Source organism: Manacus candei, unplaced genomic scaffold (genome assembly GCF_025592945.1).
Source record: "Manacus candei isolate 608988 ecotype Guabito, Panama unplaced genomic scaffold, ASM2559294v1 h1tg000005l, whole genome shotgun sequence".
Lineage (NCBI taxonomy): Eukaryota > Metazoa > Chordata > Aves > Passeriformes > Pipridae > Manacus > Manacus candei.
Window position 1 is genome coordinate 25,817,672 of NW_026138053.1, and position 18,839 is coordinate 25,836,510.

Here is an 18,839-nt window from a genome sequence, read left to right on the forward strand (position 1 = left end):
CAAGAACTTGTCAATAGTACTTGCAGAAGCATAAATAACACTGGTGAGATCATACAAGGACTGGAAACCCTCACCTGTACAGATGTTTAAAGACTTTCCTGCCAAAACTGTATGAAATTCCGAGTACATGTTTCACAAGCAACATACTTGGTTCTCTCCCAGGACCCTCTGTTAAACTTGCCCAAACCACCACCCTATCCTTCATTTAACTACTTCATAGGATTGTAGAACATGCTGAGTTGGAAGAGACAAATGGACTTCCTCCATGATGAGAAGAATTTGTGCTTATTCAAATAACTTCCAGAAGAAGGAAAAAAAAGACATCTAATTTCGCTTAAAGAAAAATAAGAAACAAAGAGCAATTCTGTCAAGACGCAGAAGTGCCCTCACATAATTCACACTGACACAGCTGAGCTTCTCCTTCTCAAAACCTTGATGTCTGTCCCTTTTTCTAACACTGCCAGCTGTAAACTTTAGACTGTGGGCTTTGAGGAAGGATAAACATCACTCAGGAAAAGCAAAACTCTTCTCCCTGGTAATCACTGCACTTACAGAAGTTTCATTTTTGCACCCAATCACCTCTTCTTTGTCCAGACCGATCTCACAGTGGTTAAAACGAAAATCCTTCAGCACTGCTGTCACATCCTGCTCCAAAGGTTTAAGCCTGGCAGCAGTCAGCATAAGGCTGGGATAAAATCCCAAAGATTTTACTGCCTGAAATCACTTTTCTTAGCCACTTGTCAGAGCAGCTGAAAGCTTTAAAGTTTCCTTACATTCATCCTACCTTTCACAGTCCTTGCACAAAGAAGAGGCCACAAAAACTATGGATGCAGAAGTGAGGGGTTTTCAGTATTTTCTTGGGACTGTGCTGGGGCAAGGAGCCATTAATGGCTTCCTCTCCATTCACATCCCACTCCTTCAGCACTTACAGCTCACGGAGCCCAGAGGATTGTCCAAATATTAGATTGGGAAAGGAATCATTGCACTGTAGAATGATTGGAAAAATCGCTGAACGTGCCGAGTCGGAAGGGGCCCACAAGGATCCTCCAGTCCAACCCTCAGCCCTGCACAGGACCATTCCCAAAAGTCACACCCGGTGCCCCAGAGGATCATTCAAACCCTCCTGGAGCTCTGGCAGCCTTGGGGCTGTGCCCACTGCCCTGGGGAGCCTGGTCAGTGCCCAACCACCCTCTGGGGGAAGAACCTTTTCCTGAGATCCAGTCTGACCCTGCCCTGACATAGCTCCAGGTCATTCCCTGGGGTCCTGTCCCTGGTCACCAGAGATCAGTGTCTGCAGGAAGGAAGCTCCTCTTAAATACCCTTCTACATCACTTTTACGTTATCACTTGTAACGGCAAAGACTTCTGTTGACAAATGAAAAATGACTGCAGAGACCTGTGTATATAAATTCAGTACATAACTTTAAAAAAATTTAAACATGTCTATGTAAAACAGGGGGGGAAAATCAGGCATTACGTGAACTCCATTTGGTTAGTAAAAATCTTTAAGCAATGTTCCAGGCAATGCTGCAGGTGACAGGAAAACTACCTCAGTGATGCTGCCATTTCTGGAAAGGCATAGAAATTCATCGGCATCTTGTTAACAAATTCACCTTTGGTTTGGCCATTCACATGACATACATGAAGTATTTCAATCAAAAAAGCCCAACCAAATCAATCTAATTCAGTTCTTCAGCAGAATGATGCACTACTGCATCCATTAAAAAAAAAGGAGTCAGAGGGAACAGGTGGCAGGGATTAAGTCAAAGACTTGAACTTCTCCTTTTGGTGACAACAACAATAAAATTGAAAGATCTGCAAATTAGCTGATCCTGCTGGATGGCTGGGGAGACCACTGCCACCTTCACTGACACTCCTCCCCCGCGGCAACACTGGCCTGCTGAACCTCTGGCACTGCTCCCTGGCAAACTCAGCTCCAGGACCATTGTGTTCCAGGGACGCTGCAACAGAGCTGGGAGCTGTTAAAGGGATATTCCCAGAGGTTTGGGGACTTACAGATCCTCAGCAGTCCGACGCCAGCTTTAGAAAATAAAACCTCAGTGTATTTACAAGTTTAGCTCCAACTGTCACACGGGAAGAGAAAGTACTTCCACACCGCGATGAGATCGATAATGATGGAACTCCTCATTCCGTGTCAACTGGAATATCGACCGCTGGGGTCATTTACCCAAAAAAGGACATTTTACTACTTTTGTTGAGTGCAAAAACTAAGTATGCTTATGGATATTCCACTGACAAACACTAATGAATTTAAATTAATCACAAAACCAAGAATTCTAAAAGGTCTTCCTAAACTGTACCTGTGAAAGGTAAAGCAACTTTTCTCAACTTTTCAGCAGAGGCAGTACAAAAATAAACCTTGCACAATATCTCGTGCTTGACCAAGTACAGCTACAAAATGGATTCTTAAGCAAAAGCAAGGGGAAAAATATCTTACTTTAGGACAATAAGTAAACTTTTAAAAGACATCAACGTGCTTTTCATCACTACAATTCCTCTTCCCTTTAAAGAATAGTATTTTAAGGAGAAAATCTCTTAGCCATTCCAGAAAATAAGGAAGCACATCAAATTTGGTAAAGGAAAGATTACTTTTGTGACAGTGCTTTTGCTGCCATCACACAATTTTTAGGACTTTTCCTGAGGCTGATAGACATGAGGTTCCAAAAATGGTGAGGCAATCGCCCTTGACATTGCCTCTGGGGCACTGCAAACAGAAGTATTCAAGAGAAATGCAAGAGCACAATATAAACTACCTGCAAAAAGGAGGGGTTTGGATATATATTTATTTTACTTATCTATTAGGTCTATCTCTTCATTTTTTCATTTAATATTTTACATATATTTTCTTCTTATGGCTACTTTTTATCACCTCTGTTATCAACAACATATTTTTCCTCTCAACTTCTTTAGTTAGTCTCTGCTCACCTATTTACCAGGTATTTCACAAATCAAAAAGATCTTCAGGCACATGAAAGTGGGATGTGTACTCCAAATGCCAGCTTTAAAAGTCTCATTCTTTAATCAGATTTTTGTACAAAAACATGAGACTTCATATAATGACAGAATGTAAATCAAAAATGACAGATCGGGGGACTGGAATTTCTGTGACTCCTTTAATCCACTAAAACGCCCAGCCTTATGATTTTGGAAGAGAATTTAGCACCAGCTGGAACCCCCCGACAGCATTAGTAAAATAATAACAAACCTCCCTCAAGTAAAAATTTTAAATCATGAGTTCAGAAAACACTTCCAAAAAATGAAACACACTTACTAAATTTAAAAGATTCATGCGACCAAGCACCAGGTCAAATCCTGTCACCTGGGAAACAGCAAGAAGAAAAGCAATATTTAAGTCTGCTGAGGATGTATAATTTGACAGATGCCAGGAGATTTATAGAGAACAGTTTGAAATGTGATTTTACAGCAGCTGAAATTCAGTGTCCAGGTAAGTGAATTAATGTTCTTGCAGCAACAATATTCAACAAAAAAAAATGAAAAAAGGGGGTGAAGAACCTTGGAACCTACAAGTTCTTTGCAGGGTATTGGATTTCTAGTATACTCTCTGCCTCCAAGAGCAGCCTGAGGGAAAAGAAAATCTCCAGTGCCACCTGACAGCTCCACATGGTAGAGAGGAATGTTAATTCAACTTCAGGCACTTCCTAGACCTTCTCCTGAATTTCAGAAGGTCCCACCGAAACTTGTCCCCCAAAGTGCCAATGAAAAGCAGAAGCATTAAACGGCCAGCGCCGGAGCACAGGTATGAAATGACTTTACTGGTACAAAAGCAGTCCTGGGAACAGTGAGAAATGAGGTATTTCACTGCTCCTCACCTGAGCCCTGCACACCGAGGGCCTACTGAGCAGGACACAATGACACACTAATGACAAAGTGAAGTGAACCCAAGCTGTGTTTGTAAGAACAGCCGGGGTTACACAACCTTACAGAGCAGCAGTCAGCCAAAAAGAGCCTTCTGAAATAAACAGCAACTTGTCACAAGAAGGCAGCAGACACGTTCCTGCAGACATGGAGCATTACCAGATCCATGTGAAGGACAGGACTTACTTTTCCCTAATATCTACGAGAGCTGCTTGTCAGCAACAGCTTGGCTCAGCTCGAGGAATGTCTGAAGTCATGTTTGAACCTGCTTTGAAAACTGTGCAATGCCAGAAACTGGTATCTGAACGTTTTAGACAGCAGTTTTAGACAGGTGAGCAGCTTTGAGGTCTGGATTTGAAATCCTTCACCCAAAAGAATTTTCACAGAGAACAGAGGGTGACATCAGGGAACTAACGCCAAGGCTGGGTTTGATAAACATAATACTACTTTATTCCATTGTTTCAACTTTCTTACAGGTTTAAAAAAAATGTACAGGGGTTCAGAACCACCTCAACAGAACAAAGAGTACAGAATTAAGGGAGCTCTAGAGTCAAACCACAAGTGTGCACAGGTGGTCAGCTTCCATTACAAAAAGTAATAGGCACAATCTTTACATATGCATTTTGGTGAAAGAAGGAATAATAGTGCAGTGTTAAAAGGCACCAATAATCAATAATTGGGTCCTTTTTAAAAGCCAATAACCATCCAAGAAAATTACATTTGGCTCAAAATCATAATTTAAATATTGTATCGACTGGCATGCATCTGAACCCCTGGCAACTTATTACACAAACCTAATGTGCGCCCTTGCAAAATCAGAAAGATTTCATCAGTGGACCTGAAAGTCAGTTCAGTACAAAAGGAAATACTGAAGCTCTTGGCCTGTAATTAACACTAAACTTTAGACAGGTGTCTTGTTCACCTCCTCTGAGAACACTTGTCTAACAAACAGCTATTCAACAACAGCACAGAAGTGTTTCTCTTAAAGCAAGTGTAAGTTTTTTTTAACCCTGTAGCATTGACCTATTCCATGTGCTAGGAAAACATTAGGCACAGACCACAATTTACGTTTTCCCTTAAAAAAAAATAAAAAAAGTACAGTATGTGCAAGCGAGGTTCACACGATGGACTGACAGCTACAACAGTGAGCAATTTAGACTTCCCAAAGAGAAGGGTTGGTTAGTTTGAATTCTCCAAGCAGTGCTGACACACTGCTATGTGCCATTATCATCTCTGCATTAGGAGTGTCTGTGGAGCCAATAAGGAAAAGCTTTAGTACACCCTAAAGGACACTACATAGATACCGTGTGCTGATTTAACGGGATCGACTGAAGGAGTCCTTGGACACAGGCAGCTGCAGTCACTCAGCCAGCCAGGAAGGGCTTGTGCTTTCTGCAGGAATAATGGTCTGAAACTCAGTTTACCTTGTAGGTGCCCTCAAACTAAACTCCCCCTGGACGCAATGGAATCTAGGGATGCAGAGCATGGAGGAAAAGAGGGGAAATGAGAAGGAGAGGGAGAGCTTCTCTGACAGTGGTACCAAAACCTGCCAGTTAATCCCAAAGCATCATGCCCAGGGCAGGGTTTATGCATTGTACAACTGAAAATTGTACAGGATGTGAGCAGAGACAGAGCTGATTATTAACCTGCAGTATCTACTACAGTCCTCAGGTATATAGTTTATGGATAGCTGCTTACTGTGATGTTGATTGCTTCCTCTTAAATATATTGAGATTCAGAAGGCTACAGTATATTCTGACACAAAGATAGTAGGACAGCTTGTCTACAAGGGGTAAAACATAAGGTAGTAACTAAGTTATTTATTTTATGAGGAACCTCCTCTGATAGTTACTGGTAGTTACTTCATGCCCTTTGGAAGGTTTTTAGTCCTGACTTTCTTCATCGTCTCTGTGGAACTGCTCTCCTCACAATTCCCCCAGAGTCCAGTGATCCCTCTCACAGCAGCCTTTTCCTTTTCCACAATCCCTTGTAAACTCCCTCTAACACCACGGCAAGCTGTTCAAGTAAACATTTCTCTCTGGCCAGTTTCCAGACACAGCAGATACTACTGAAACTCCGCATTTGATTACATGCGCCCGTTGTCTCTAAATGGAGCAGGAGTTAGCCCGTTTCCTCGGCTTAGGGTCCCGCACATCCCTCTCTTTCAAACACGTGCAAGATGAACATATTGTCTCCGACAGTCTCCGCAGTCCCAGCCTGAAAACGCTGTTGGAGAGGCTATAAATCACACAGTTGCAGAAACTATTGCTTATAGCAAGCCATGTCGTTAGGAAGGAGAATGCGGGGTTCTCCAACACCCTCGAGCTCTCCAGCAGGAAGTATATGATATAGGGGAGCCACAGCACATAGAACACGCTGGTTATCCGAAACAAAACCATGGCATAGCGGCGGTCGGGGCTGTGCCCGGTGTCCCCAGCAGCATCCACTTCGTGGCTCGGAAAGCGAGCTCTCCGATCGTTTATCTCTTTGGTGTGCTGCCGGCAGATCTTAAAGATGTGGAAGTAGGTGAAGCAGATGACAAAGGCAGCAGGAGCGTAGAGTAAGCACACAATAAAGCCAGTGAAATAGGCATTAGTTAGCCAGGAGGTAGCACACCATTCAAAAATATCTCCATGGTAACCAGGTTTTCCCCAACCAAAAAAGGAAGGCAAGAAGATCAGGCAAGAGTATATCCAGATCAAACTAATGCAGATTCTCAAGCGACAAGGGGTGACCAGTTGGTTATAGGAGAGAGGCTTTGTTATAGCGAGATAGCGATCCACACTGATGCAAGCCAGACATGCCATAGACACGCTTTTGAGCACAGAGATGATATATCCAAAAACTTGACAAGTCAGGGACTCGTGGACACCTGTCGGGTAGTGGAGCAGTGACAGAGTAGGAACCAAGCAGCTGACTCCAACAAAAAGATCAGCATAGGCCATGGTCTGAATAAAATAGCTGGTGGTGTAATGATGCAGGAGTGGAGCACAGTGGAAAACAAATATCACAGTTAAGTTACCCGCAATGATTAAAAATGTGAGCAAGACAATAACGACTGTCTCAAGGATACAGACGTCAACTGCATTGTAGTGACCAAATCCAAGAGGGCAGGAGAGGTGCTCAGATATGTTCATAACACTACTGCTCATATTCAGAGTCCTCCATTCAATCCATCGGGACTGGTTCATGCTTTGTGCTTAGGGAACACTGCAATCTGAGCCTGAGTGAGCAGGTGACCTGCTGAACAGCAGCTAAACTCTGCTCCAGCGACTCCAGATCTCTCTTTGCAGACACTGCCAGTGCTTACATGGGAGGGGATTACAGTCCCATAGCTGTTGATGCCTCCTCAGCATCAGTGCATCACCTCTGGCACACCTTGGCTTTAAGGAAAGAAACAAAGAAAGAAAAGAAAAACAAAAGCCAGAAAGAGAAAGGCCACTGATCAGCTCCTCCAGTGCTCTTGACTCATCTTTAGCAAACACAAGGCACTTCTAAAACAAGCAGGTACCCAGAAATACAGAAATAAAAACTGACAAAAGGGACACATTCATTTCCCAGGGAAGGAGGGGAGGGAAATCTCTGACTGCTTATTTTCCTGAGAAAGTCCTTTGCTTTGGAATATACTGACGAGAGGGGGAGGAAGGGAAGGAGGAACCTCAGTACAGCTCAGGTTTCCTGGACCAGCAGTTACTGGAGATAATCTTTATAATGTCTCAGTTTAAATCACAAACTGACTGAAAACTAAAGGAAAAAGTTCATCCTCTAATGCTGTCTTTCCTGGTTCCATTCAGGAGATGGTATTCCGTCTTATCCGTGCTATTCATTGGAAAGGTAAGGAAAACATTTTTGTCAAGGTTAATTCCAATAGACTCACCACTGTTTGGGTATTAAAAATGAATTTTATTTGGAGGGAGATGGGTGGGGGATGAGGCAGACTTGTCCTCTGACTCCTAAGAAAGAAAACATACATCTAACATACAATGAGGAAGATTGTGTCTATTCACTTGAAAATGAAAATAATTTAAGATTAGAATTTGGAGACTTATGTCAATATTCACAGTTCCTTCAAACAGTTATAGTCCATTACAATTATTAATGTGAGACCCATAATTCAATGTCCCCAGAGACAAAATAAATCCTCTTGAATTTAATTTCAGCAACGCCAATTTAAAATAATCATCTTTGGAAACTCTGCCATATCTGCTACAGCGGATCAGTACCCAGGATTTCATAGGTATAGCCATGATATTGCTCACCTCTGTAGCAACACCTGAATCATTTCACAAACCCCCACACAACGAGCTCAGAAACTTCCATCTGCATTCTGCTGGGAAGCTAATGAAATGCTGATTTGACTAGAAAAGCTGCCATTGTTTACTACTTCATTAATCTGTTATTCAGCTTCATCTTCTCAGGGGTTTAGGGTTTCTGTATTTATTAGATGATCAGCATCATAAATAATTGCTTTAAAAGAAATGCTCTTCTAATTGCAGGACATTACCTTGTTCATTTTAGTCAAAGTTATGGAGAGAGAAAATGTTAAAAGAAAGGATCTTCTGTGTTCAGTTCTAAGTAAATGCTTGATTAGTTCAGGAACCATTAGGCAGGTACTTAAATGTATACAATCTTGTTTTTTGAAAGGCCCCTAAAACGTTAAAACCATCTTTAATCCTAGAGTTCCTGAGACTAGAAGACTGGCAGTGAAAATTAATGAATCCACATGAAATAATCTCCAAGGTCATTCAGATATTACGCTGGCATTTGCTTTAAGTCTCTTTAAAAGTACCGGGATCTCTCGGATGATTTTAATAGTCCTTGCCGTGTCTTCGGGAGGAATTTCAGACACCAGAAGAGCTGGTTCAATTCTGTCGCAGTACTTTGAGAGAAAGCGTTCTTTTTGGAGTTCATTTCCTGTTTTGTATCACCACGCTGTAAAGTCCTTTTAGGTTTTATAACATCTCAGAATATTTCCGGCTATTGGCTCCTTTTGTCTATAATGCAACAATATCAAAAAAAAAAAAATCACTCCTTCCTCTAATTCCCCGCTAAAGCAATAGAGAAGCTTTCTCACCTACACGCATCCTCTGCCGGGGAGCTCTGTCAGCGCGGTGCGGCTGGAGCGGCTGGCGCTGCTTCCCCCGTGCGAGCGGTGCCTGCACCTGAGCCCGCTCCCGGCTCCTGCTCCTGCTCCTCCTCCTCCCGCCGCCGCAGCCCGCCGGCGCTGGAGCGGTGCCTGCCGCTCCCTGCTCCCGGAACATCCAATGGCGCCGCCGCTGGCACCGGGAAGGGCGGCGGGGAGGAGGGAGCGGAGCGGAGCCCGCCGCACCGAGCCGGGGCAGCCGAGGGGCTCCGCTCCGGGAGCCACGGGGTGCACTTTTCAGGCATCACCTGCGGAGGTTTAATACCTCGGCAAAGGTGTTACAATTTTGCTTGGCGAAATACCTGCCCTGGTTTGACACAAATTTTCTAGTCTTGCTTAAAAGACAGTTACAGCCCCTCCCCCCTTTTTAATTACTTCCCCTAATTAATTACTTCCATCCCCAATATATAGATTATAAAACTCATCTGCTCCTGGTTTCAATACTGTACCAATCTCTAACTGCTTCAACATCAGTTTAAATACAAATACTTGTGAGTAGCACATTACTTTCCAAACTTAACCCAATTAACTGAGCGCTCTACTCCTGCAAACAGATGCTGCTATTCCCTGACTAAGGACTCAGAACTTTTGTTTACTTCGTGCTTTCCGAAAATAAACCCAGTCACAGAAGTACAACTATCAAAGTTACCTCACACAGCCACGCCGTGCGTCCTTAGACACTGAAACAGCAGCTTTAGGTACCAAAATACCAACCACAGAACAGCATTTTGGGCTATCGATCAGCAAAAGATGTGTCAGGGATGGTACTGGAGGCTTTAACCAACTAAGTCATTAAAAACTACAATGATTTAAATCCTTTCAGTTCCCAGGCAAACCACAGGCAAAATTTTAATAAGCTGCTCCTGGGTTAACATCTTGTATTTCGAGTACTGCCTGGAGCGAATATTCAAGGCTGAATGACAAGTCTGTAGCAATGTGAGGCAGCACAAACTGCAGCAATGTAAGAGTGGTTTGCAGTAAGGGCGTGTGATCATTCCAAAGTCTTCCATCGGAGGATTTAATAAATATTAAACTTGCTCTGATACCTCAGAATGGCAAATGGCTGAAACAATAGACTTAACGACTAAATTTAGCCCCTGAGCACAGCTTAAGCCTGAGCTATCCATACCATGGGCAGAATAACAGGGAGCAATTTTTATTCCTCCTCTTTTCACTCTTGTGAGGGAGGAGGAGAACAACAACGGTGAGCACAGGCATGGCAGAAACCCGGACTTCTCCACCCCCTCCCTGGGCTGGCTCGTTGGCACCAGGGACATAAAGGGCCAGAACACCTTAAAATGGACATTAGAAAGCCCCAAAGGCACAAGGGCACATCAGCTAAGCAAAGGTAAAGCGTGACATAAAGTGGACCACAGGATGCTCAGTGCATCCTGCTCCATACAGATTTGAGGACTGGGAACTACTAAAGCTCCCAGATGTCACAGCGACCACTGAGTCACCTTGTTCCCAGGTCAGCCCCAGCTGGTGCCCGCTGTGTGTGCCTAGAGTGCCCAACTCTGACAACGAGCCCTCGTGGCAGCCAAATATTTCAGCTCTGGTACAAGAAATCCAGGCTCTGCTGAGTAGGTAACAGGAAAAATCAATGGCAACCTCTGCTGGTTGGTTCTAGACACAGGTAAAACACTTCCTTTGCAGAAATTGTAATTAAAGGGACTGAGTGCTTCAAAGTAGGGAAGTTGGATTTCTTTGTGGGAATACAAGCAGGCTTCCTTCACTCTCAAAAAGCCAGTCATGCTGCAAGCTGCCAGCGGCTTCATCACTTCAGCTACTCACTGCAACTTGCACCAGGCTGACGGCACTAACTTGCACTATTTTACGTAGATTTGGAGGTAAGTGAAAATTAAAGCAGAAATCAGCCAGTCCTGACAAAACTGTGCAATTCTAGATGGAATTTTACAAGATGTGGCAATACCAGAATGTTGTACCAGCAGTGGCACGTTAAAAGCTCTCTGGGAAAAGTTTAGATTTGTGTTTAGAGACACATTTGAGAGTCTGGAACAGTTTTAAACAAATGTTCTTCAGGATTTTTTTAATTGGTATGTAAAGAAAAGGAAGTGAGAAAGAGAAAAGCTCTACTGGAAGAATTTAATGGCTGTCACCAAGGCAGTGTTGTACACGGTGCAGAAGTTCCATAGCTGGTTATGTCCAGCAGAAGGACGGAGCACTCTTCAAGCGGAAGAGAAGGAGCAATTCCACACCTTCTTTATAAATTACATCACCTAGAAACAACACAAGTTGCCACTCAAAACAGAAGACTTGCACCATCTGATGCTGCAGAAAACAGAGGGGATGTGGTAGGAGCATGAGCTTTGTGTATGGGAAGAGAGGCTTTGAAAGCAGTGGTGATGTGTGACCCGGAAAGGAAACCAGATAAAGCTCCTCAGACAGAAAAAGTCCATACATACAAAGAGAGATTTAGAAGCTCCAAGCAGGAAAACAATCTATTGGTCATTCTATTTGGAAAGGAATAGAAATATTTGTTTCCCAAGTCTTTCATTTTGAGGCAACAGGACTGATGGAAACAATCCCTGCAGTGCACACGGCAGCATCTCAGTCCCACCACTCATTTGTAGTTCAAAGCCTTTCTTTGTTAAATTATTGGATGGTCACCCGGATTAAATGGACAACAGTAATTTCTGTAAAATCTTTTTAAATGCATTGATTAGAGCAGGGAGGTGCAGCTGAGAGGGTGAGATGAGGAACACCGTAGTTATTTACTTAGGTGCAGACCTGAATGGCAGTGCTGATATATACCAGCTCCTCAGCTTCTTTTCTTCTGCCCAACTCTGGTTTTTAAGTACTACTTTCTTTTATGCACTTTCTTTTAAGTCTGTATAACAAAGGTGTTTCTTCAGTTTGCTTTATTTTTAAGCTTAACTACCTCTGGCATTTACTTGCCCACATATCTCATGGACGGCTTGATTTTACTACTAATGCCTCCAGAATAATTCTATCCTATAAAGCTTGCAGTTGTAGTGCAGCTTAAAGCAGGAGAGGAGGACGGAAAATCAGTTGTTGCCTTAAAAATTGTGTGTATGTGTAGATGGTTGGGTTATTCTACATCAGATTAGCATCTAAAGTTGCTCTGTGAAGTCATATTGGTGCTGTATTTAAGGCAGAAATTGGTTCTATTTGTTATTTGGAATATAAAGCCTCTTCCCCAAATCCACCCACTACAGCTGTCAATTTAAAACCTGCCATGGAGAGCTCTGGCTTACACAGGGATTTTGACCTGAGTACAAGTGTATGATGAGATATAAGAAGTGTATATATATATATATATATTTATATGTACAAACCCTTTATTTTTCCTCTAAACAATCTTAGCCTTCTTAAACCCTTTCTGTGGGAAGGCACCTCTTGATATCATCTGGTCTAATGCTCTGCTCAAAGCAGGGCCAAATTCAAATTCAGGTCCAATGCCAAATTTAGGCCCTGTTGTGCTGGGTCCTACATCCAGCTGAGCTGAGAACATCTCCAAGGATGGAGTTTTCACAGCCTGTGACTCCCACCATCCACTCAGGATTTTTTTTGCTGTGGTTTGTCTTCATCCTCATCAAGACTAAACACTTCTGGGCCAGTAATGAAAATCCAGAAGTGTCTGTTCTGAAGGAAACTAGAGTGTATTGTAGAAATTTGTATTTCTCCACCTGACAGTCTCATTTATTGGTTTTGCTATCACAGAGCAGCTCCTTTCCTTCTCCCTCCCACCCCATGATCCCAAGGAATGCCACAAACATTTTACAGTGCTATGGCCCACATACTCTTGTGCTGCAGCAAAGACCAAGAGGTACCAGTAACACAGCTGCATTTCTGAAATGCAGATGCTCTTGAGGAGCACTTAACTTCATGGATGCAGAAGTTATCCCCAAAGCCTGCACAGGTCTTTTCAGCAGCAACACAGCAGGTTCTGTAAGGTGGGGGAGAAGGAAGGAGTAATTTGGAGTGGAGGGTGGGGGCAATTCAGGAAAGAGGTTGGAAGGGGACAGAGCTTTCTAAACGGGGAAGGGATGTGGAAGGGACCTAATGAGCCCTTCTCCTTTCACTACTGCTCCAGCAGGCTCAGGTTCAGCCTGTTCCTCCACTGGACTCCCAGCTCAGTCCTTTTCCAACACAGTTTCTAAGGATGCAAATATCAGTATCACCTAACTGTCAGGCAATTAGGATACTGTGATGCAGAACAAGAAGAAATGGACAAATAATATTTTTTTTCATGTGGATCAGTAGACAGAGATGGGCATTTACATTTGCAAGTTTATTGTGCAGTCTTTTCACCCCATTAAGCAACAATTACATCGAACATTTCTAAAGCTTGAAGCTTTTAAATTAGCTCTTAACATTATTCATGTATTTAATAAATACGAAGCAAGTTTTTGGAGTAAATTGCTGCCATAATCTCCCCTTAAACACTGCTGCCTGTAGTCTCATGGATTATATTTCACAGAATCACAGAATGGTTTGGGTTGGAAGGGACCCTAAAGATCATCCTGTTCCATCCCCCTGTCATGGGCAGGGATGCCACCCACAGATAAATGCAAAACAAAAAAGGAACATTTTTTTTCCAGGAGGAGCTTCCCTCAAGATGATATTGATGCTCCTGTGACAAACGGCACCCACTTTACAAGCTCAATTCGGAGTGACAAATTCCACCAAATTCCTGTGCCTCGAATCAATAGAAATAAAACTCCATGCAATAAACTGTCAGGAAGTGAATCTACTTCAGGGAAATGCTGTGCAGTCTAATGAATGGTGATAATTAGCATTTTTTAGGCACTGAACAGCATTTGCTTTAAACAAACAGCACTTAAGCTACAGAAGGATGCTATTTACTGACTGACCACATATGGTAAGAAATGCATTGGAAGCACAAGAAAAACGTCTTAGGATGGTATGAAAAGCAAAAAATTAAACATGTGCGCTCAGTTTCATGCCTGTGCTACTAAAACTAAACCACCTGCTCTTAACAGTAGGACCATCTTAAAAAAGAAAAGTATACTGGCGAAAGAACACAGACTTACTACTTACCACTGCTCCCTTCTTACAAGGGACAATTAAAATATTCACCTGTTAAATCACAAGACGGAAGACAGCAATTAAGAGAATGATAAATGAAGAAACAGACAGAATATTCTGCACAGTGCAGGTAGTATTACCCTTTCCTTTCCTGAGAGAATCATTTCTCTATTTGAAATAATATTTAAAAGATTTCAGCACTGCATTCATTAAACTTTTTAGCAGCGTGTTTTGACACAGTTGTGCTTTTACTAATACTTTTGTCTACGTCAAGCCAGGAGTTCCATTCCACAGACAGTGGTATTCTAAAAGTGTATCTCAATGTCGAAAAGGATTCCAGTTGACTTGGCAGGAGTGTAAGATCAGTCAGTATTAGCAGTAATTCCATTTCAGCAGAGCCAGAATAAGAATTTTTAAGGCTATTAAAAAAAAATATCCCAAACACTGTGATCACCTACTTTGATTTTTCACACACTGGGAGCCAAAGAGTTCTCTTAAACTACAGCATGACCTTTTAAAAGGCAACCAGTTTTGATTTAATGAGTTCAACTGATGAATAATTTATTGTAGCCTTAATTAGGAAGCCAACTGTAAGGCCTGTGCAAAAGCAACGACTAAGACACGAACACGAGGATCAAACCCACATACTCCTGTCTGTCTTTTAGAGCCACACCTCTGGATGCACCAAAGCATAAAGTTCCACTTCCTTTTCTAAACATTGTGAAGTGGCAGCTATTGTGTGACAAACTCATGGATACATGTCAGGAGCAGACCGAAATCCACTTTCCATGGATGTGGCTTGGGGTAAACGCTCAAGGAATATCCTCCAGAGCATCCAGTCTAACCCAGACAGGCTGGCTGCAAACATGTGCCCAGTCACACTGACAGTTCATTCCTCATTCGCGTACAGAACTGACACATTCCACTCTAAACTTTTCCTTTAATAGATTTTTAAAAATAGTGCTTGCTCAAGGAGCAGAGAGGTGGCTCAGAAAAGCACAGAACAACCAGGATCATTTAGGAGATAAAGTCCCAGCTCTGACTGTTAGTGGGGGCAAAAATCACTTCACAACTGAGGAGTGGTTATTGTTTTCGTGCAGGATCCACTGGGGAGCAGGTGGGACCAACCCCAGATCCCAATAAATCCAATTCCATTGTTTCTTGAGAACAATAAAGCTAAGAACAATTGAAATAAATAGTGATTTTTTCAAAGACTATCTTTAAACCAAGTGTTACTCGGGATTACTATTCTATCACTTTGTGAAGAAATGGAAAAGAGGAACATGGAAAAGATATGGCCCAAAAACTATTTATAGCCTGAAGGGTGGCACAATTTCTTTTTATGGATTTTAAGCTCAACTTCATTTAGACCAAACTTTCCTCCCAGCTGGAAGTGCTGAAGAGGTATCACTCATATTCTCCTCCAGCATGGATCTATATCAGCACACACTAACATCGACATCCATGTATGAAAAAAGACAAAAAGACAAGGAATAGCTTCCTACCGAGAGTGGTGTAGAGGGAAAATTTTGCAAATAACAGTGGAATTAGACTCCTGGCTAATTCACAGGCATGGAACCCGGCAGTGGGAGATGTTTGGAAAAGGCCACTGAAAGCAGGAATTACAGATTTTTAATTTCCCCTCACCTCGAGTTAAAAACTGGCTAACTAAAATTTATAAAATCATCTCACATCTGATAACTATGTTTCAAGATTAATAACATTTAAATACATTCAACTTCCAATAACCAGCAAACTCTGTCTTAAATTACTTTGATTGTATTAGATAATGAGGACATTTATATTTATAGCCAGAAATTGGCACATGTAAAATGTTACGTGAGCTGAGAAATTGTTAATTCTAGAAGAAATACCAAACCTGACATTATTTGCCATCTCTAAGAAAAATAGCTGAAATTAAACATATACTTTATCAGCACTAAAAACAGGTTAAATATAAAGACAGCATGTTTGAGATCTGCAAGTCCTTTTGGAAAGGACACTATGGGGGAATGGAGAAGTCAAGTCTATAGATTAAGTTCAAGTCCAACTTCTTTCACCAATACTAAATTCACACATAAACCTTTCCCCTCTGCTCAAGATTATGGCTTTTAGCTAAACGTCAATCTCTTAATTCATATATTTTAAAGACCTATCACATAAAACTGCCCATAACTCAGGGTATCAACAGGTTGAACTCAACACAGCCTGTAAGTCAGTGACCACACACTTTATTTATAGCCATTCCATGTAATGAAATAAAGATAATGGAAATTACCCACTACCGGTTAAGGTTTTTTAACACACTAACTACAACACATAAAACCAAAATCCCAACAGCAATTTCCTACAAAGGAAAGGCTTTACACAGTGATTTGCATTCATTTTTCTGCCTAAGTTATGAAAACACTCAGTAGTCAAAAAAATGCCAGAGAAATGGAATAAGGTTAGATTAAAAAAACCTTATTTTTCAGCTAATGTTCTAACCCAAGTGCTCACAGGGGATGAGCTTTGATACATTTCCTTTCCCCCCCAAAAAAGGTTCTTTCTAAAACAAAACAAAAAAAAAAAGTAGGGAGAAAATGCTTACATTCAAAAAGCTATATTTTATTGTTATGGCAACTGATGTGCTAAAAATATAGAAATAAAGTTGTTATGGCAACTAGAATTTTAAAGGCAGTCAAAAGTAGAATAATCAAACATTCTGCTGGCTTAAAATGTAACGTCTGTGACTCAATTTTCAGAAAGAGCTTCAGAGATAAGTAGAGGTTGGGGGTTTTTTTGGATTCTGCTTTAGAGATCACAATTAGTACAATTTCAGAGAACTCCACAGAGTACAAGGGAGCAGACCAAGGTGAGCAGAAAATTAGTCATCCCAAGTTCTCACAGCCAGTAGGAAGAAACACACACCTTATGGCACTTATTTGATATCCTGGTGACCTTACCCACATCTACAAAGTGTATCAGCTTATTATCAAAATCAACAGCAACGGGACATCATTTATATCAGTCACCACAAGGACCAAAAGACACCATGGCACAGGTTGCCCAGAGAAGTTGTGGCTGCCCTTGGATCCCTGCAAGTGTCCAAGGCCAAGCTGGATGGGGTTTGGAGCAACCTGGCCTAGTGGAAGGTGTCCCTGCTCATGGCAGGGGGTGGAATGAGATGATCTTTAAGGTTTCTTCCAACCCAAACCATTCTGTGATTCTATAACTAAAAGTTACTTGATGGTTTTAAATTAAGTACTGAAAAGTGAGGGAATACAAAAATTCATCTATCTGAATCAGCAGAGTTCTGCCCCTTGATACATATGGAATTATAAAGATGATTATAACTACAAGATTATGATATTTAGATTTCTGGTACATCCTTGATGATCGTTACAGGGCTCCTAACTACACAGGCACTTCCACAGCAATCTCAGAGAACCTGCTGTCTCCCAACACTTCTCAGATTGTCAAAATTGCTACTTCTATTAAAAATTAACAAAACTGTGAAATGGTCCAAAGCCCATACTGAGATAAGCCTTAATTAATAGTAAGCAAAGTATTTAACAGATACTTCAGAGAGTTATGACTAGAAACAGTAACTTATACTGGCAATATTTGCACTGGAACCATGTACGTGGCATGTGCTGGGATCCCAGTGAAGCTGATATTTTAACACAGCAAGTGCCTTGTGTTTTGGCTTCACTGCAGTGAATATCAAGGCTCCTGCCAGCATTACTCATAACTCTTTTCTGACCCACATGAAAAGTCTCTCAGCCCAGTCCAGCAGAGCTTTCAGCATGCAGGACCAGCATGGTCAAGAACACAGCTCAAAGTCAGGTTCTTCACTTGCACTGAAGGGAAAAGAATCAGAGTAATTCCTTATTGCAGCACAGAAGTCAAGAGATGTACACTGGAAATTCAAACAATACCACAAGGATGTGGAGTAAGGATAACACTGACAAATTCAAGGGTATTTCTGCAGTTTTGCTTCCCCAGTCTCAGTATATTAATCCTTGAGGTGGATACACAGTTAACTCTTAAGCACTATGTGAAGCCACAGGTACTTCTAGAAATGCAAACAATGTAGGTAAATGTTACCTAATGAATCTGTGACCAAGTCAACAGCTTCTTCAAAGGCAACTCCACGCACAACACTCACTAACTACACCTATGTTTGCATCAGCCAGGATAAACCGTGGACCTGGGAATATCAATGCTTTAAATCACAGTTTTAGAGGGACTTTCTGCCTATGCCTGGGCTAAAGGAGCCAGGCTGCATCTTTTCAAGCTTTGGTGCTGACTAACCAGACACTGCAGACACTCCTGAAGAGACAACCAGCTACCACTGCTCTGAGCCCTCTATAAAACTAGTTTCCTCATTGTATAATATCCTAAACTTAATCAAGTTCGGCTGCCCCAACTGTAAGTTGAGTTCAGAGAAAATGAGCAGCCACCCAAATACCACTCCGTAACTGTGTAAATCCATGGCATTCAGCATCATTCTTGTTATATCAGGAGTAGCCATTCTGCACTGTATATACATGCATACATACATTAAAAGCATCCCAAAAGAATATTCATTCCAACACTTGCAAGCACATTTTACCCCAAACATGCATTGATGTATTTTCAATTTTCCATTAAAGAAGAATTTGAGGGTCTTCATAGACAGGCAAAGGAAATCCAGGACAGTGCCAAAAAAGACCAAAAGAGCTTCCTGAAATTACCTTTACAAATCCACAAAAGATTTGCCACACAGGTCCCAAGGAGCACAC

At 41.9% G+C, this 18,839-nt stretch overlaps 2 protein-coding genes across 6 annotated transcripts in view; both read right to left on the bottom strand.

Annotated features, from left to right (window-relative positions):
* The window catches only part of RABGAP1L (RAB GTPase activating protein 1 like), a 229,467-nt gene that overhangs the window by 146,649 nt on the left and 63,979 nt on the right, over nt 1-18,839 (bottom strand). The gene's annotated exons all lie outside the window — the stretch shown is intronic.
* GPR52 (G protein-coupled receptor 52) lies at nt 1,038-18,545 on the bottom strand. Its single transcript, XM_051794418.1, has 3 exons — nt 8,971-18,545; nt 8,401-8,890; nt 1,038-7,279 (listed from the first exon to the last, which is right to left on the bottom strand). Exon 3 carries the CDS (start codon nt 7,085-7,087, stop codon nt 6,002-6,004), a length of 1,086 nt encoding a protein of 361 aa, XP_051650378.1. The 5' UTR covers nt 7,088-7,279; nt 8,401-8,890; nt 8,971-18,545; the 3' UTR covers nt 1,038-6,001.